The 20,849-nt window shown below is 43.5% G+C and overlaps 1 protein-coding gene across 1 annotated transcript in view; it reads right to left on the bottom strand.

Moving 5' to 3' along the window:
- Window positions 1–20,849, bottom strand: part of ADAMTS17 (ADAM metallopeptidase with thrombospondin type 1 motif 17) — a gene marked incomplete at its 5' end in the record, with an annotated part of 146,476 nt that overhangs the window by 77,289 nt on the left and 48,338 nt on the right. Inside the window, 3 exons of the mRNA XM_083870662.1 lie at window positions 136–286; window positions 1,526–1,666; window positions 19,412–19,517. Coding sequence (XP_083726788.1) covers window positions 136–286; window positions 1,526–1,666; window positions 19,412–19,517 — 398 coding nt within the window. The remainder of the gene's footprint in view (window positions 1–135; window positions 287–1,525; window positions 1,667–19,411; window positions 19,518–20,849) is intronic.

A 20,849-nucleotide genomic window follows, 5' to 3' on the forward strand; every position in this document is an offset into this window, starting at 1 on the left:
AGGCCGCTCCATTTCCCCACAGCACTGAGGGAATCTGAGGGAACCACAAACTCCTTTTCTCTTCCCCCAGGGGCTCGGCCGCTCTTATTTCCACTTCCCACCTTGTTTCAAGCTACAACCCAAGGGGGCTCTTACCTCCATGTTCTTACAGAAGGTGGCGTTGGTGCCGAAAAGGATCTGGCACTGCTCGTCGGCGCTGTAGTGCATCCCGGGCAGTTTGTGCGGGAGCCGCACCGAGTACCGGCTCCGCGGGTCCGTCACCAGCAGACAGGTGCTCACCTTGGACCTGGCACGGCAGGAAGGGAAAATTACCTTTAGGGAAAGCACCTCGGAACTGCAGAGGAGCCGCTGGTCCTCTCTGTAACAGCGGGTTTACCCTGGAAGGCTCCTAAATCTTCTATGGATAGAAGGGGCCTTGGGAACTCACGCACGGCCTCAGGCCTCAAGGCAGGACAGACACATTCACAACATTCTGGATTAAATATTCGTTCTGGGTTAAATATTTGTCTGAATTGTTCCTAGAAATTTGACAAAGGCTCGATTTGGCCCTCAGGAGATCCAGCCCAAAGCTTCACTAGCCTTGAAATGGCAGCTGGAAAGTTTTCCATCATGTCTCACCTCAATCCCCTCTCAGCTGAATTTTGAGCCCTTGCCTTTTTTCTTACAGGCATAAAGGGAAGATTTTTCTCTTTTCCTTCACAACAATCTTTTACAAATTGGATTATCACTGTCATATCAAGGGCCGGACACAACCAGATGAGTTCAGATGCAACTTCCTTTTTTAATTAATGCCTTTAATGTGGCACTACATATCCCATTTTCTTTCATTAATTTCCTTTCTTTCCCACCTCTAACCCTCAGAGTGGGAAATTTTCCATGCTGAACCCACTCCTAGCACAAAGCACTGTGCCAGGCACTGTTTGACAGAGCTGCACTGTAGGTTTAAGATTAGAACTGCAGAGTTCAGACAATTCCTGTAGTACACAAGATTTAACAAGCAGCAGGACAGAAATCCTTCCTGAACAACTGAATATGATGAGCTGAAACACGGATGCAGTGGCAAAGAAGTTTATAGTGAATTGTTTTAAGACCAACACTCAACTGAGGAGTGAGAAAACACATCAGAATTGCCGCCAGGCAAAGTCGAGTTTCAATAAAATAAAAACTATTTAATAACAAGGCAGTAAAAGCCACAGCATAATGCTGCAGCATCTTTAAGCAGAGACTTCTGCAGGCCACCTAAACACAGATTTCTGTCATTGCAAAATTGAAGGGCATTTTCTGTAAGAAGAAGGTGATATGGGGTTTTTTTTTAAAGCTGTTATCAGCACATTGACAACTGCACATAATTCTTCTACCTCTCTTCAATCCTCAGTTTCAAGGGCATATTGCAATGGAGGTAGATTCAAATTTGCACAACCTAATGACACATGTACACTTCTTTAAAAGGAAAATTGTTAATACTTTAAAGCAACAAAGTGGATTCTTGCCTGGTAGGATTTTTGACACTTAGCACAATCCTTACTTGAGGAAGTTTTCGAGGTCGTCTCGGCTGCACGAAGACCAGGAAAGGTCACTTGGGTTCCTGCCCTTCACCCATTCTCCAGACATAATGTGAGACCTCCCAGCACAGGGCTGATGATCATCATCGTGGCTCATCCCCATGCTGTTAGATTAGAACAATACAAGAGAAAAAAAACCTCTCAAGTTATGATGTGGGTTTCTCATTTCCTACTGCCCTTAGCAATGACACTCTCAGCAATTAACAGCAGGACAACAAGGCTGCGCATACACACACAACCAGCCATGTACTGCCCTGGGCACCTGTTAAATAAATGAACTTGAGGTTCCTTCAATTCACCCATTGCCTTAATATCACTAAGTGTTTGGTATTTGTGTGTTTGAAACTTTTAAATGTGCTTCTTATGGACTTTCCTCACAGGGTTTATGAAAAGTGAACCTCAAGAAGTGATGTTGCCTTCTATGGCCAGTGTCATTTTCTAGCAAAACATCACCAATTTGGGGCTGAAAACACAGAACTCACTGGGTCTCCAGCTGGCTGGCTGGAGCAAGCCAGGAGCAGTCCCTTTAAATATGCACTGTTTAATCCATGCTATTTCCTACAAATCTGAGGCTGCTGTTTGCTTTCTGACTGTGCTCTTGGCTTTGCTTCTCCCCAGTCCTGGGACTCGACTGTTCAGAGCCCAAACACGACATCCATTTCTAGTTGCAATGAACCAAAACCCACTTCAGCACTTTGATAATTATGGCTTAGATTAAACCACCATCTCTGCTATTTTTAGCTTACAGTGAAGATTATATGGTGGAGTCTATTATTTTAGGTTTATCTCCAGGGACATTATTATTATTATTTCTAGCAAAACTACATTTAATATAATTTTTAGACTCAGAAGTTCATAGTTATTCTTGTTTTTGAACCTTTGTGGTTTTTGAACACTGCAGAAATGTTAACATCAATGCATATTTTGTTTGATGCATGCAAGAATAATCTAACAGTCTATTAGTAACTCTAACTTCAAAACAGTAAAGAGTGAAATTCCTGCTCCACTGAAGTGAATGGGAGTTTTGCCATTGACTTCAATGGAGCCTGGGTTTCACTCCAAATATTTTACCCATGTTGTTTCTGCACACAGAGAAAACTCCTCACATGCTAGGATGAAAGTTCCAGCACTATTTCTCCAATGCAAATAAGCCCATCTAAAGATTGTGCTCCTAAAAGTCAGGAAAGGAAGGGCTCAGTACCATGAAGCAAGGGATGTGAGCTTTTCAGGAATCCTCCAGAACAAAGTTTGCCCCAAAATGCCAGTTTAGAAGGGTCATGGGCATGCAGCAATCCTGTTAACTTTTCTAAGGGAGACCAGGCAGGTTTCCAGTTTCTTGCATCTTGTCTGCCTTGTGACTGTCAAAGTGCTGAGACTCAAAGCTGGGTCTTTTTGGGTTTCTACTGTTTCTGTGGGATGGGATCTGGCAGCTCTCCTGTTCTGGCAGCTTCCTGAATGGTTTCCTGGTCAGCACATCAGCTGTTCCACCTCAAAAGGCTGAAAACAAATCATCTTCCTGACTTTCCAAGTGCTTTAGGTTCCCTGATTTTATTCCTTCCAGAAAAGACCAGTGTTTGGTCTAGGGTTGTTAATTAAGAAATGCTTTAACTTTCTGATTAGCTTCAATTATTTTTTGTCAAACATGTTAAAAGTGAGAAAACAAGGGTAACACTTACTAATTAGTACATTCCTGTCCTTAACTTTATTTTAAACCTGATCTCATGGAAGATGTCTTGCCTAGGACAAATGCTGAGGCTGCCAGTCTTCTGTGGGATGCTTTATTTTGCAGGGGTTTTGAGGCAGAAAATGTATTGCCTATAAAGAATGAATCAAAACTCACACCTCAAGTTATTTACAGGCTTCTTCTGAAATTCATTCAATTCTTACATGTGTGGAAATCTACCCATTTCAGAATCATTCCTGTTTCCTTAACAGAAATACTTTTAAAAGTCATAAGCATAAAGGAATTGAGCCTGAAAGGAATTTATTGGTATAAAGCAAAAGAGCTTTGTCAGTTTATAATAGGTTGAGATCTGGCCTCAAGGTACACAGGCAACCCCCCCTGGCCTCTCAGTGATGAGTTTCTGGTAGAATGAAACCAGCAACACCTTTGGAGCCTGTTTTAATTGGCAATGCGGAACTTTTCTCAGCATCTACTTTACCTTACAATGACTCACTTGAGAAAATGATTAAATGACCTGCAGGACTAAGGCATACCCTAGCATGCTAACACATTCTTTTCTGAAGTTCAAGGGTCTCCAGCTACATCAAAGGGACCAGGTTTTCCTAAACACGTAGTAAATGCAATGCCATGCTGGTTCTTTTCACTAATGAATAGTCCCCTTCCTTTTAACAGAAATAAATGGGACAGAGCAGTGTGTGTTTGTACTAAACACTAGTGCAAACTGAATCAATAGTTTACATTTCATTTGTGACCATCTAATCTTACCTGCTATTCAGAATTCACATGGAATTAGAAGCAGGTAATCAGTCTCTTGAAATGTTCTGCCTTGGGAAGTTCTATTCTTACATAAACTGATCTTGAACAAAGAGTTGATAAGAAAAGCTCTTAGATTAGAAGTAGCAATGTCAAAATGACACTGCACTGCCCTGCAAACCCATTGCCCTCTGTGCTCCCTGAGACATAAATGTCCATTTTATCAAAAGCCACAAACAGATGCTGCCCGTTACACTTTCCAAAGCCAACAGAGCCATTAGGGATGAGCAGGACTCAGTTTCCCTTTGTGCTGTTACTACTAGAGTCACTCCTCCATCCTAACCCCAAAGGAAAATTCAGCCTTTCACTTCATCACATTCCCCTCCTGAAGACAATGAGATTCCACAAAGGCAAGCAAGGACAGCTCAGACTGTCCTTCAGCTCTTCAACTCCTTTCATTCAATGTTTACTCAGAGTAAGCACCCTGGGACTCTGGTTTCACACTCCAGCTTCTTTCCTAATATAAATAATGCATTGCTTACCAGTCAAACACACCACGGCCTCACTGGAGGAGTCCTGCAGCACATTTACTGTTGTTCATCATGTGTGAGGCCAGAAACAAGCTGACTGACCAGTTTGAGTCCTGACTGTTAACATAATCACAGCAAGGCAAATCTGATCAGGAGTCACAGGGAGGCAGCAACAACAGATCTCTTTGATGCAGTTTTTTTGGAGAGCAAGGCTTTAAAGTAGCACTGCTATGAATAAAAAATAGCATGTAGTGTCTGGGAGCTCTGGCCTCCCTGAAGCCTGTGCAGCAATCAGAACTGGGTCAGGATGCCAGAATTACACTCTGGGCCTGAGCTGGCCAATTTCTTGTGTAACTCTTTTAAGCTAAACTCAATCATCAGTCCTCTGTTTTCCCACTGCGATGCTGAACAAATGCACTTGCTTTGTTTGTTTGGGTCATTAGTGGAGTTTCTCCTCTAGACAATTAATGTAACTAAACTGCTCTGTTTACCCTTGGTGTGTTTTCCAGGGTTTCCTGTTATTCTTTACAAGCCTGAGCCAAAGTGCACCAAAGCCTGTGGAAAGCCTCCTACAGCATCCAATGCACTGCTGCACCTCAAGGTTCTTGAGGTCATGTACACAAATATTCATCAAAACCACTACGATCCTCAATAAAAAACCCAAATCTGAGTAAGAGGATAATGCCAAGGGCTGGGTGAAACTGATTTAAGAGATGCTTAAAATCTTTTCAACAGCTGCAACTCTGACTGGTAAGAGACCACTGGAGAAATCCCCAGGACTGTTATCACTCAGGGAGAGAGATGGAGCTGGGACAAGAGGTGTGATGGAAAACACCAGCAGCACCACCAGCAGCACTTTTCTTCAGAAAAGGGGTAGCAACTGAAAGAAAGAAATATGAAAAAAGGGAAGCCTGAAAAAAAGACCCCCAGAAGTGGAAATGCCACAAATTAAGACCATCTCCATCACCTCCCTCTGAAAATCAAACCATTCCATTTGCCTGCAAATAATTTGGAGTGAGTCAAATGCTGGATCACTTTAGAAACTCGTGGCTATCAAGGCTACCCAAGGTGTCCTGGCTGTCACCCCAGCTGCTTATTAAACATGCATGACAAACAATTGATTGCTCTCCATACAACTGCACTTACCTCAGCCACCACTTCTCCAAAGGGCAGGGAGGATGTCCAGCTGCCAAGAAGGAAATGAGGACAGCAGGCTGTCTCTCCCTCCCACAGACAGAAATCCAAAGGAGTCTTTCCAAAGAACCAAATTACAAAGAGCTGTAACTGTGTAAGCTCAGCAACGCATTAAATAGGAAGAGCTCCTTGGGGCCAGCCCTGCAGACCAACATGGCCTCAGAGAACTGAGCAAAGAGCCCATTACAGCTGTATCTCAAATCCCAAATACAAATTTTCCCCCAAATACATGGGGAAAAGGAGAAGGCAGAGATATCTCATGGTCCAAGTGAAAAGTTCAGTGGGACCACTAAGGTTTTTACATTTTTGGCTGATACTGGATTGCTGGACAGCATGTTTTCTCTACCTGTGACATGCCTTACCCTGCAGATGTTCTCCTAAAGGCTTTGTTTCTGCAAGGGAACATTGCTATGAGCTAGGCAGTACCAGCCTTGCACAACTGACCTCAAAAGAGAATAGGAGAGAAGTCATTCTCTGTGACCCAGCTTGCCATGACTCACCCACAAGTTATCCAGCATTAAATGCAGAGCCAGGACTAAGCACAAGATTTTTTTCTAAAGCCCACTGGAGAAAAATAAATGCAAAAGGGGGGCAAACTGAACAACATTCTCACAGAGTGGGAGAGGTAAGGGAGAAGGGGAGCTGTAATTTATCTGCTCTGGCATGTCAGTGTGGGCAGGATGACCGTGCCCCACAGAAGGACAACTACTTAGACATGCACAAATGCCATCTGTTTTTCCATATGAAGGACAAAATTTCTCCCCTTCCCACCTCATATCAGGTCTCAATGAAGGTTTGAGAAGGGAAACCCATCTCTGCAGGGCATCCAAGGTCAACCACAAAGGAAAATGCTGGTATGGAAGGAGGTTACACAAGATGTGTGGCTGGCAGCTGAAAAAGTTAAACATGGCCATTAAACTCAAATCCCAACAGGTCACTAAGCAGAGGATGTACATCAACAGTTCTTAGCAACTCCTGCCTGGGGCTGGGTTTGAACCAGGAGTGGGAAACAGCACCCCACATCATCCAGCCTGTGAGATGTCCACTCCCAAACTGAGTTCAATGTTAGGAATTTTTATTAACATTTGAAATCGAAGCTGCATCACTGGAAAGATGCCTACTTCTGAACTGGTTCAACATGTTGAACGTTTCAATATTAAAATGCTGATTATCTTGCAAGTTATGAGGTTTCCATCCAGTTGAGAATAAAGGTGTAACAGAGGAAGGAGTGAAGTGGAGGTGCTCATTTGAGCTGGAATTGTAAAAGGAGCTGCAGTGCAAAGTGAGGACAGTAACTCTGAGAGGGTGACCCAGGAAGGTGATGCCTCTAAGAGAGGCAGAGATGGCCAGAGATGTCAGAGAGGGCCAAGGGAGGCTTGGACAAACTAACAAATCCTGGGAAAGTGCTGAGGTGACCTGAGCTCTCAACTAAGGGAGGAGGCACAGAAACATCTTGTGCAACCTTCCTACATAACCAGCGCCCACTGAGGCCATTGGCTTAATGGAAAGCAGGCTTTTCACCCTTTGCTTTTCAAACACGCAAACACTCTTTCTTAAATATGCTTTGACTCTTCCAGAAACTGTCAGGGGAGCTGTGATGAAGAGAGGGAGATGATCCTACTTAAAGTATTTGAAGTAACCGAGGCTGGTCATTGTGTACACGGTGTTATCTAGAACAGTGATGTTCAGGACGGGTGCTGTACTTTTGGGGTTTTTTAATCAGGAAAGTCAACATTTAAAGGGAGCCATGACTACTGGACTCTTGTTTTCATAACCAAGTTTATGTCACTCTCCAATAATGAAGTAACCAGATATTTTATATGGTTATCTACTCATCAAGCAGCCAAGAAGTCAACAAGAGCGAGTGAGAACACACGAACGCCTATGGTGAATAACAGTGTGGAAAGCTGTGGTTTACTCAGCTGCATGACAGATCCAGCCCTTTATGATATGGTTTTCATTTAAAAAGAATTAGCTCTTTTGGAAGAGCTTGGAATCTGGAAGGCAGCGAAGTATGAGCTTGTGCCGCAAGGGACAAAGAGCACAGGAGAGTGACATGGCAGGGACAGACAGAACATGAGTGACATGGCAGGGACAGGAAGCATTAGAGTGACATGGCAGGGACACCCACTGTGGTCTTGCACTCAGAAGCTCACTGGTATAAACACCAGACTTTTACATGGTTTGATGGAAGTCTGACCAAGGCCATGAAGAACAGGGTGAATCACCTTAGGATCCTCTCCCCAGCAACATCACAGGCTCACATTATTGACTCCTTTCTCCAGCAGCCACTTGCAACACGACATGCTGACATTATTGACTCCTTTCTCTGACAGCCACTTTACTCATGGGATTCTCTCTGAGCAGCCCTTGCTGTTTCACAGAGTGTGTGATTCACAGCAGGGCATTGCCTGATGCATTCCAACACCTTTGGTGAGATGGAGGAATCCAGCTGCAAAGCAACTGAACATCCACCATTCCAAGGGCCTCCCTCCACTGCTTCTGATTTCTAGGATGTGGCCTCTGCATTTCAACCTTTTCCTGAAAAAAGATTCACAGTTTCTTATAAGAACTGGCAGGTTCTGAGGCTACAGGGGCAGAAAAATGAGTGCTCCACCAAATATGAAGTCCTACAAAATGCTAAAGTTGATCAATATATATACAAATAAATTCAGCAGAAACTCAGCATTGATGACGTAGCATTACCTCAGGAAAACACCCTTCTGTCTTCTGATGTCAATACTCCCTCCTTTCCAAGATCCATTTAGCATCTTACATGAATTTTTCCTATCTCCTTCCTTAAAGCTCTGCCCCATCTCCATGCAGGCATCCAACCACATCCTGAGCATTTCTACACTCACACATTCTTTCATACCTGCCAACAACACACAGCAGATTTCTGACACAACAGCATCAGCAGGAGTCAAGGATTGCTTTAATTCCTTCAATCAATCCCTGTTGAAGAGCTGAATATAAATATATCCAAAAACACTCACTGTACAACACGGATCAGTGACTCTCTATGGGAATCTCTTGTCTCACACTGGCTGTTTGTCATGATCACAGCTGAGCTGTGACCCTAAAGTAAGAATAAATTTATTTGAGGATGTTTCCATGAAAATATTTGCACTAAACTGTTTCCTTGCCCTGCAAAGCAACTAAATCCACTTCTTGGACATACAAAATTCCTTCTTTCTCACTTGCTTCAGCCTGGTTTCAGAACACAGAGAGCCGTGCAGAAGGAGCACAATGACTATGAATGAACCAGTGGTGGGCAGAGAAGGACTGCCCATTGCACAGAGGCTGCTGTGCTCCATCTGTAGCTCCTTGTTTTTGGAAAGCACCCCGGGGCACAGCAGAAGGAACAAGCTGAAGGGTAACAAGCTGTTTGCTTTCAGCACTGCCTGAAGTGGGTGAGAACGAGACCTCCGAAAATGTGACATGCATTTCCTCAGAAGATGAAAAGGGAATATAAATTGTAGGGTGGAAAAAAGACCAAACCCCGGGATGGCTGGGTGGGATTTCCCACCCACGAGGGAAGAGAGACAAAAGCTCAGTGAGCACTGACGGCCCTGTCACTCACAGTGTCAGAAACCCCAGGGGAAGCTCTGTGTGCAATCACTTTTCCAAAAACTCCTGTGAAACCACTGAAAGCCTCCAGTCAACTGCATTAAATGACCGAGTGCCAAACCTGAATGCAGAGCTACAACACAAGACGCCCTTCAAAGAAAAAGCAAGGAGAAGGGAGAGATGGTGTGGAATATTTGCCAAATACGTGCAACACAAGTAACCCAGATGTCCCACACCCTGCCCCATCAGGAAGCCACCCACAGCCCAGCGCTGGGGAAGTGGGACAGCCTGGGGAATGCACTGTAGGAGTCAGGAATGCTGGCTGCCTTCCCCACACTGGGAGATGAATTCTCCATTCCTGGAGGTGGGAAGGAGGAGATGGCCAACATCAAAAGACAAAAAGGTGAGAAGTAAATGCAATATATGAATTCTACCAGCATCGAGCGTTCTGCAGTCCCCAGACAAGGCAGTGGGTATGTGTTTTATGGCTCTCAGAGCAGCAGAAGTCCTTCTCACAGGAATATTTTTTATCCTCTTTCTTGGTCTGCATTGTCAATCACTGTGGACTCACAGATTCAGTGCAAGAAGAAATTCATCCTTATGTGACCCTCTTGCACTGATTCACCAACACAACAGGTGACTGCAGTGGACAGTCTTCTGGGCTTGCTTCTGCTTCCAAAAATGAGAAAGACCCACCAGAACTGACTAGGAAAAAAGCTGCACAGGAAATGCATGATTCAATTCTAAAATTTTGTTGTCAATAGTGGCACTTCCATACACCAGCTCCCTAAACTCCTGGGGCTTTTCATAATGGTTCAGCTGGTAAAATAATTCATAATACCAGAACCACCTGGCCTTGGCTGCTCGTAAATGATTGTAGAAGTTCAGCAAGTTATCTCAGTTTCACTCATTTTATCAGCAGGGAGAGACTCGATATCAAACAGGAATGTTGCAAATTATGGCTCGGTATCAAAGCAGTTTGGAAATTATATGTTCAGACCAATACTGAAGTGAAATTCTTTGGGTAGTGGGTGTGCCTGGTTGCCTACAAACCTCAATGCTAATAAAGCCAAGTTTGCTTTCATATTGTCTAAGGAAGGGACATGAGGAAAGTAAAAAGCAACTTGAAAAGACACTCTTCCTTTGAATAGCTTTGGCTTGAACATGCTAATGTGAAAACAAATTACAGAGAAAGAAAAAGGTCTGTTATTTTCATAAGAAGATGTTTTAGAGGGTCTCTAGCTGATAAGATGCGCAGGGTGTGTGTCATTTAACTGGTGACAGCTTTCTCAAGATGTGTATGAGCTTTTCTCATGTTACTCTGTTCACTGTGCTCAGAGGGGCTCCTGCAATCACACATTTGGCAAACCTGGTAAGGTTACTCCAACACACACCACAAACAGCTCAGAAGGAGCTGCAGGTTTGGAGGGTAGTACTTAAAGTATAAAAAGAAAATATTAATGTATTTTCCTAAGCAAACAAGTTGGCTTTTTCTTTGACTGGAGAAACCCCTCAGGATCATATCTGAATTAGTACTGGAAATGTGTCAATAACAGTGAAATAATGGAAAAAGAGGTAAAATATATACTTAGTGGAGGTGATATTTCAAATGAAGAGATGGGAAGTGATGCTTGTACACACAGGCAGGAAAGCTGATGACAAAGTCATTCTTATAATGCTCCTGTAGGAAAATTCAGTTTGCAGCATTTCTTTAAAGGTATTAAATGCAGGCAATCTGCACTTTCATCAAAATTTGACCACTTCTAACCATGGTGACTCATGGTAGGGAAGAGTTCTGACTTCTTGGACAAAATCCACCCCATTGTTACACAGCAAGCAGCTCTACTTGAGATAAAGGAGGAACCAGACAGGAAAGAATTCACCCATTGAAAAGTGCTGCTGGTTGTGTTTTCAGGAGGAAGAAAGGAAATTGTGCTTTTCCTTTCAAGGAAAGATACTTCCCCTAAGTACAGAGACCACCTGAACTAAGAAGCAAACTGCTTCTAGGGAACATTTCTTTATCCTGCCGCCTAGTTTTACTCTGTGCAATTAAAATGAATATTTAAAAGCCAGATTAGAAAACTGCCACTTCATCAGCTGTCTCCGGAGTGACGCTGGCAAACAGCAGGGAGGGAGGAAGGAAAGGAGCCCAGCAGGGAGCAGGTGGAAGAGCCAGGCAGGATTTGGACTGTCACTGGCAGGTGAGAAACAGCACCACAGGGTGGACATGAGAAACTCCTGACAGGTCAAACTGTCACAAATGTGGATAAGATGTCGTGTATAAGATGAGCATCCCAGTGGGCTGGGAGAAAAAAAGTACACTGACAAATACTTATTTTTAAGGCCCTGAGCTAATTAGAGCCTAGCAGAAAGGAAACTTTCCAAGAACGTCAGACCAAACCATTATGATCAGATTCCTTTTGCTTTGATTTGTTATACCTAACCAAAAACAAAAGCAGAAAACTGTGGGCTATTCTCCTCTTTTTTTATGGAAACTGGGGTTGAAGTAAAGACACAGACAACAAACTCCTGCTGGGCTGGATCCAGCAATGGAAAGAGGCCCAGCATCCAATGTAGGGAGGATTTTGCAAATGGAAAGGGATCACTGAGAACAAAGCAGGCCTGTTTATTTCATTTCTCCAGTAAACTCTTTTTTGCTGAATTTTATTTCCCAACACAACTATTGGCCAAGAGGCAGCCAACCCTCTTCCACCCCAGCACAGCCTTCCACTGACGTAACAGCTAAAGGGAACCACATTTTTCGAGGCAACAACATTTCACTGCTGCTGACTTACTACCAAAGGGTTTTCCAAGTGACAGTCTGGGATTTATCACCTTCCCCAGCTCGGGAAGTCATTTTCACCTGGAACCTGTTGAACTCAGCAGGCCAGGCAGACAGCATGGGTTACAGGCTATTGGAACCCAACTGCTAGTGGAAAAGTAAATATTTCATCTAGATCGCTGCCCTTGTATAAAAACAAATTAATATTTGGTAAATGGCACTTACAAACCTAATATTTCCTGTGCTGGTGTGCAGTGGGAGACTGCACAATGGGGACTTGTACTGTCCCCATGTTTTGGGTCACTGGGTGCACCAGGCTGTTGCCAGCAAAGCCAGTGGAGTATGAAACCAGAACCCTCATGGCAGGAAGCAGATGCAAGGTTTGCCAAATCATTACGGCCCAGCTACTTAACACAGCCCTGGCTTACTCAGCAGAGTAAGCCTTCAGAAAGAAAAGCAGAGCTGGCAAAGCTACAAAGCTATTGATTAAACAAAAATTGTGCTCCTAAATGGCTGTCGTTCGCCTGTTTGGTGCAGTTTTATTAAGTAAAGCTGTACAAGATGCTCAAAAACAAAGAAATTAGAGGGACTGCAAGGGAATGTTGCTTCCCTAGGGATTACACAGAGATACTTCACAAAGCAGAGAGTAAAACCATAGAAACCCTTGCCCAGAACTAATGTTTGCCACAAGAGTGCAGAAAGCAATGGGACGTGGACATTCCCACGCCCAGTTCCAATGTTATTACATTCCAGTACTGCAAATAAATTTTTAAGTTTGGATGGTACAAAGGTGAAACAGATAATCATGATAGAGGGAAGGTATCCTGATACCATGCCAGGATTAGCAGGTTCAGTAAATGCACCTGGAAATATCTTGCAGCTTTACATAAAACTAAAAAAACACCCAAACTGAGACCTATAGAGAGCATGGTCCCACCAAACCTCTTCATTACTCCTCCCTAATGTTCTTTTCCCTCTTTGTGATTTTTGTACATAATTTTCTTATTTTAAAATTTTTCTCTCTGTAATCCCACTGCCATTGCAAAAACAAAATTGCCCAGACAAGGTCAGTACCACAGGGATCTTCTGTTTCTGGGACTCAGATTAACTTACTCAGGCATCCTGTACTGTCCTACAGTGGACCAAGACATTTTCTGTTTAGTGCTGCTCCACCACTGTCTCCTCCCCAGGTTAAATCATTCAGACTGGCAGAAGTCTTCACTGATTTTTTTTTAATATGTTCAAACCTGTCTTTGATCTCTGCTTCCTTTTGACTAACTTAGAACATGGTTTTTAGAAAGTTATTATCAAGCTACTAAGGTAGATAATAATAATAATTATCTATTTTATCAAAAACAGATCCTTCAGTGTGTTACCAGAAGTGGAAGAAGCATCTCCTGAAATTCTAGGATATATCTATTCTTTCCCTGAACCAGAACCTGTTATTAAATAACTGCTTTGGTTAGATCATACCACTCTGATGTACAAGCACATATGATGAAATAGGCAGTGTTCCATTATGTCCTTTGGAGTTGTACAGAGAAGGGCAACTTAACTGTGAAAATGTGCTTGCAATTATCTGTGGAAGAAGAATGAAACCTGGGAGGAGGGGAGCACGAGAAGGGAGCCTGGGAACACGGAGAGAGAGACATTCCTCAACAGATTTACAACACAAATGGCAGAAAATAAAATTAGCAACTCCAGGGTGGGTACGGACTGCTGCCAGCACTTTTGGCCAGCCTCAGGGTATGTCTACACAGCAGCCAGTCACTCCCAGTACCCCTGAGACTGCAATATACTGGAACAGCTACATCCTCCTGTGAGATTTCAAGTGGGGATTCTGGCAACAGGAGAACAGAGCTGGGGGCAGGCACTGCCTGAGTCCAACTCTCCGGCTACTCAGGAAGTCGTGGTGCAGCAAAGTCATTAATACCTAAGCTTGCTAGAATACAGCCTGTCCAGGATTGCCTCTGGCTCCAGTGCTCCTTGGGGTCCAACTGACCTCGATTTTCCACCACTCCAAATGTAGAGATGTGAGTTCTGACACTCAGCATGGTCAGAAGGGCCACACAGGGCTTATGAAGGCACCAAGGGAACTGTAGCTCTCCAGCACAAGGCAGGATCTACACCCAAACTGCCAGCAGTGACACCGGAGTGGTTTATCCAGCCACTGGACAGATCCTGGCAGCCACAGGCTACACCCCTGAGCCATCCATCACTGGAGTTACCCTACAGACACACAGGATGGTCATCTCTTTGCAAGAGCTCTCTCTTGCAGTAAAATATTAATTCACAGGAGTGAATAAGATGCCTGTGGGGCATGTGTTAAAGTCAAGTCTTTAACTACATGCTGAAATCCTACCCTGTGAATAGAAGTTTGGCCTCATTTGCAGCACAGAGGGAGCAGAGTTATAACTGAAGTTGTCTGGATAACCCTGAAACTGAGACTTTGGTGCTTCTGCATGTTTGATTCTACAGCTTAACTAATGTTGGGTTTTGTGCCATTTGGGAGGTATGAAGTAACCTGGGGACACATTGGTATATTCCTGCAACAGCAACAAAGAAAAATGTTCCACAGAAATTCAGGTCAGGCCTGATAAATGTGGGACTAACTCAAAGAAACACAGAAAAGAAAAAGAAGCCCAGGTGGGAGATTTTTTTAAAAAGAAGGGTTAATGTTTAAAGTCAGTCAGGACAGAAACTACACTCGGCAGCCTCCACTGGCAGAACCCTGAGTTCAAGGGTTAGACTGCTGAGCTGTTCTGCTGTGAAAAAGACAGAGGGTTATTGGCATTTTTTTCTTTCAAAACAGCTCCTCAGCTCCCACATCCTGCACCCCAATGTTACAACCCCAGGATAAAAGGAGAGAATTTTTAGCAGAGGTCTCTCCATTTCTCCATGGCTTCCAGGACCACTGCCTTGGCCCGACCACCATGATTTGGCTGTCTGGCTCTAATGTTGCTGGCACTGTTCTGACTGGAACGGCAGGACAGGCTGATGCAGAAAAAGAAACAGGTTTCTGTCAGCACAGTGTGCACTCTGCAGCATTACCTGTCTGCACAGATCTGTCACATTTACTGGGGTGGTCCTCAGCTGCCACATGGAACTTTCCATTTTTAAAATGCATTATGATCGATTTTTTATAAACTGTGGGGCAGGGGAGAAGGGGGGTAATTTCCTGGTTGGTTCTCAGGAATCTTGACCAGCTGCACCACAGTGACTGAGCTTTGCTGGTGTAAATTGTTACAGGGCATCATTCTGCATCCCTGGGATCTGCTCAGGGACATTCCTCCTCAGCCATGTTTTCACATTCTGGCACATCTGCACGAATCTCTCTGCTGAGTGCAGAACTACACAGATCAGGGAGGCCAATGCTATTCACAAATCCATCAGCACAAATCCCAGGGCCACAAAGGGAACATCCAGAGTGCTTTTCCCTTACCTGCAACACCACAATGCTTGAGACACACCACAAAGGCCATACTTCATCATGCAGCAAATAATTAAGCACCCTGAAGTAATTTTAACCAAGCTACAGCTATCAATGCCTAACATCTAAAGCAAATAAGCACACTGGAGAGAAACCTGCTGGTTCCAAACCCTCCTCTTGTCTGATTCCAAGCCCTGAGCTGTTTGGTTTGTGCATTATGGGCTTTTACCTTTGGACTCGTTTTTGTCCTCATCTGTTTCAGCTTCAAGTTTGAGGCCATGTGGTTTCAGGCTGTTGGCAAGAGCCAGCTCCTTGCTTATTGTCAGTTGATTTTAATCCCCTCTCCTAAGGGCATCTGCCCCAGCGTGGCTCCCAGCCACACCACCTCGGGCTATTCCCTCCCCATCCAGGCAGTGCCAGGTTCTGCTGGCTCATGAATGGGAATCTTCCCTCCTCACCCAAGCCTGCCCCCCGTCCCACAACAGGAAAGCTGAGGCTGTTGAAAGAAACAGGGATGGCAACAAAGCTGGCATTGTTGTCCTGAAAAACCACTGGCTGCAGCCCACCCCGCTCCGCTCGGGGATAACGGATACACGGATGAATCCCAGCTTTTGTCTCAAAAAACTTACTTGACTTTTTCTTTGGAGAAGGACTTGAAAATGGTAACAAAGTCACTGCTGTAGGCAAAGAGGGAACTAGGAAGGGGGGGAAGTGGCACCGTTTTAATCCAAGTTGGTTGTTCAGGGTGGTCTTTGGGGTGGGAATCTCAGATCAGCCTCACATTGGTGCAGTTTACAGAGGGAGAGGAGGAGGGAAGCACCAGTCAGGATCCTGGTGACAAAAGTGGGGCACTTTTAAGCTTTTACTGATGGACTCGCCCTGCTAGTCTGAGGAAAGATGAGAGTAAGAAATGCTCAGTGCTCATATTATGTTTATAATATGAAGATCTCAGACTCAGACATTTTAAGACTTCAGTGACCACTGCGATCTCTGGGTCTTCCCTTCTGTGTAGGTCAGGACTCCACCTAGCAAACCCTGGATAAAGTCCAACAAACTGTGGTTACACTCAAGTGTGCTGTTTTAAAAGACATCCACTACTGACCCAGCTGACTGAAGGAACAAGGCTTGCTGAGGGCCCTGTCTTGTGTGGGAAGAAGTTTATGATATGCAGCCTCAATACACATTCCCTGGGCTCCCTGGGAAGACTCTTCTCCTGGATCCTCTGTAAAAAAAAATTGTATCTAAATACAGATGGATGTTCCCTTTGCATCCATGGACCAAAACCATCGGTACACACTTGAAGATTTAAATACAAAAGTCATGTCTCTCACCCCATCACCAAGCAACAACCCCACAGGTTAAACCTGAAGATGAACTTTCATCCTTCAACTTTCATAGGAACTATTTCCTCCTAATGGACCTATTTAATGGTGTCTCCATGTTTTCACAGTGCAGCTGTCCGGAATAGTGTTTTTTGCAGCCAATCCAAATGACATTAGTGGCAGATTAGGAATCTGACACATCAATTAGTAATCCATTCACTTTTTCCAAAGTCCACATCAGAAACTATCTGTGAATGCCAAACTGGGCTTGTGATCTCCACAGACATTTGTTAGTCTTAAGGAAAGAATAATAAATCTCAGCTTTTCTACACTCATAAGGAAATCAGACTTCAATAAAGCTCAAAATTATGGCTCTCCAAAATTTCTATTTTTGCCAATATGGATGTAAGTTTTGATTGGATTTTGTTTTAAATTAAGAAACTTGCACCTAGTTTTCCTTGGTTTTCATTTTTAAAGCTCAGGTCAGCTTCTCTGTCTTCATGTCTGCAATGGGTTTCCTTACATTTCACTCAAAACCTCTCAGTTTTTAAGTAAAATCTGCAAAGAATTCTTCTTTTTGCACAAGATGTGCTGAAACAGGATTGCTCAGAGCATCTTACTGCAGTTTAACACCAGAAGAATAAGGCCTGACACCTTGTAAGGTCAATGAAAAGATTGTTGTTGGCCTCCAGAAAGTCACCAGTCAACTGCTCAGAGGTTGAAATTAACCCCCAGGTTTTGGTGGGTGACAGCACAAAGGGAGGATTTTGATGCTCAGATTGAGAGGGGACAACCATGGCATTTCCTCCATCTCTGTTTTGATTTGGCAAACTCCTGAAATAGTTTTCCAAGATGAAGGTAAAGAAAGAAAACTGCAGAGGAAAGAAATTATGGTCTTACCACCAAAACTGCCCTCAGAAAAGAAAATGGAGTTTGCAATTTTGTGCACAGATGGAGAGCTGTATCTGAAAGCATTACATCCCCTATTTATGATGGGGATTTTTTTGCAAGGCACTATGAGAAGGAAGCTTGTCAGCTCTGCTGAGAAACTTGGCAAACACCAGGGCAGACCAGTCTCACTCTTTCACACAGCTGGATTTTCTGCAGCTCAAGTATTTTTCCCTCTTGCTCTTGGCCCATCCAAAGATGAGTGCTGAATTTCCCTTAGCATTACCCACAGGTTAATTTGTTATTAAGTTTAGGCTCAGTTTAACATCTTGGCATGCAATCTAAATAAAACCAAAACCAAATGTCCTTCATTTCTGCTGAAACCACCCTCGGTTTGGCTCGGCTGCCTTTGGTGTCACTGGAGGGTGAACAGGAGATTCATTTTTGGTAGGTAACCTAAATATCCTCCATGCAACTTTGAAATACATTGCCATAAAGTAATTATTTGTCATGGAATGAGATTGGCCAGAACCTGAACACGCTTCATTGGCTCTGACTTAGCTGTGAAATACTTCTTACTGCAGGAAAGGAAGATACACCAGACACATGAGCTGTAGGAAAGGTGCAGAAAGAACTCAGGCACAACTTCTTACTACAGGAACAAAGGTGGGATTTCACACTTTACATCCAGAGAGGCTGAAGGAAGGAGTGCTTGAAACCCCTCCTGTATAACAGAGTCCTGCCCCCTGTCTAACTTTGTTCCTGGCCTAATTCTGTACCTTCCACAGTCTGAGACACTGCAACCAGAGTGATGTCAATGGAAAGGGGGAAAAGCTCATCAGTGTTATGAGTAAGTGCAGTGACACTGGGCCTGGAGAGCAGGGAATGTGGAGCTGACCTTTGGTTAACTCATTAGCTGCACTAAGAGGATGCAGCTGATTCTTCCAGTCAATTTTGTTCTCTTCTGCCCATGGGATATTTATAGGCAGCTTTAAAGAGTCTCCAAAGTCACCTACAGAAAGCAGCCAGCAATCTCATTCTGCAAATTTTTGTCTGACTGAGACTTATCATGTTCTTTCCTGTTTCTTCCAGTGTGTTCAAAGTGTCTTACTTAGGTGTGATTGAGCTGATAAATCAAATTATAGGATTTCTTTCTGTTGATCAAATAATTCTGCTTAAGGGCATTTCCAAAATATTGATGTTTACCATTTCAGTCACAGCAGATTACTTCACATGCAGAGATGAAACCATTACCAAACTATTTAACTATTAAAGTCCTTGACACATTCACCTGAACTTCAGAGAAAACTTAGCAAGTTCAAAGATTTTGAAGCTCATGTTGGTTTTGTGGACCTATTCTACGCAGTAAAGAAAAGCAGAATTTGCCTCTATTACTATCAGTCATTTAAGAGATTAAGGCCTCTTTGTCCTACTCAGAATCAGAATAGAGAGCTGGAAACAGGGGAAGATCAGCTAGAAAGATTTATGTGCGCTAAAATGGGTATTTACACAAGCCTTGTGGGGGCAGCCTCATCTTTCCCAACAAAGCCTCCTGAAAATTAAGTTATATATCAATGTGCTACATTTATGAAATCATAACAAACACGCCACACTAGTAATTGCACCTGTCTGGCTTTAAATGAAAGTATCCTGCAGTGGCATAAGTAAAGAAAGAAACAGAAGGACAAGTTCTCACTTGTGCCCAAGTTCATGTGCAATTGTGAATGCCAGATTGAGACCGTTGTCTTCAGCAAGAACACATTTTCTCTTGGCACTGCAGACACCTCCTAGGTAAGCAATCCCTGCAACAAAAACACAGAGAATGTTCCCATCAAAACCAGTGAAACAGCTCATTCACTCAAAACATACAGCAGTAACAACCAAAGTGATCAAAAAATGCAACCAGAATGAAAAATATGAGAGCAGTTTCCATACAAAATCATCTGAGTAGTTTCTTCCCCTAGTGAAGAATCTTTCCACCCTAGTGAAGAATCAGTCCAGAGTTTTGTCAGACAGGAAATAAGTAAAACACACTCACCTTCACTGCTTTCGTTGGAAAATATATTCACTGACCCAAAAATTCATCTCAACTTGCCTACTTATAGCCTCTACTACAGCATTAGAAGATGCAGTGAAAGAGCCTGAACAAGCACTTAAATGGAGATCTCTCAATTTTCAGAATGAAGTCAGGGAGAAGGAATAAAACAATAAAGCAGAAACTCTGAAAAGATCTTACACTTTCCCTTACTTTCATGCTCAGGAGAAAGCGAGAGTGTCAGAGCCAGGAGAGCTGGCAAAGTGCTGATGGTGAGTCACAAAGCCAATGTAGGTGGCACAAGTCTCCTATTACTGAGTGGAATTTAGGATCTGATCCATGCACAGTATTCTCCTGTTTGTGTGGGCACCACGAACGGTTTGAGGCTGAGGCCAAAAAGGAATTCAAAAGTTACAGCATGAAACAACCTCTGCCATGGAAAAACAATAGTCCTCATCTGTCCTTCCTGCAGCCAGGCTGTCCCCTGCTCAAAGTGCCACTGCACCTGGGAGTGCTGTGGTGGCATCACAGGCTAGCTCAGGGTGCCACATTTGCTTTTATTTGTATTTAACAGCACACAAGGAATTATTTCCTCACTGCAGGGTGGGTTCCATGGAGGGGTGGCTGGATGGAGCAGACCATGACCATGCAATGGAATCAGGATCTCCCTGTTTTCCTTTATTTTCCCCTCTCAGAGTTGACAAAGCTGTGTTTATCAGTGTGCAAATGTAAAACCTTAGACCTGGAAGAATTCCAGCTCTGTTTTTATGAATTTTGGCAACATTAAGGATGTGGATATTTGTTGCCCAGGGATAAAGGGATGGGCAACAGCCTTTTACTTCAGCTCTTGTAGCAAAGAGTAAAAGGCTGAAATCAGGCACTAACACTTTCTTGCTTTAAAAATGCTGATTGTGAAAGGGCAGATTCATACCACATATAAAAAAAAATGAGATCAAGATTTAACCTTTTATATCAATGGTCATAAAAAGGCTGGATTTCAGCACCTTTCCTGGACTGACTTGCTTCTTAAATGCAGAATAGTCCAAAGGATGTCAAGGAATTGCTCAGGAAGTAACAGACTTTTTTGCGAAAGAGTTTT

This window comes from Zosterops lateralis, assembly GCF_965231275.1.
Source record: "Zosterops lateralis genome assembly, chromosome: 13".
Taxonomy (NCBI): Eukaryota; Metazoa; Chordata; class Aves; order Passeriformes; family Zosteropidae; genus Zosterops; species Zosterops lateralis.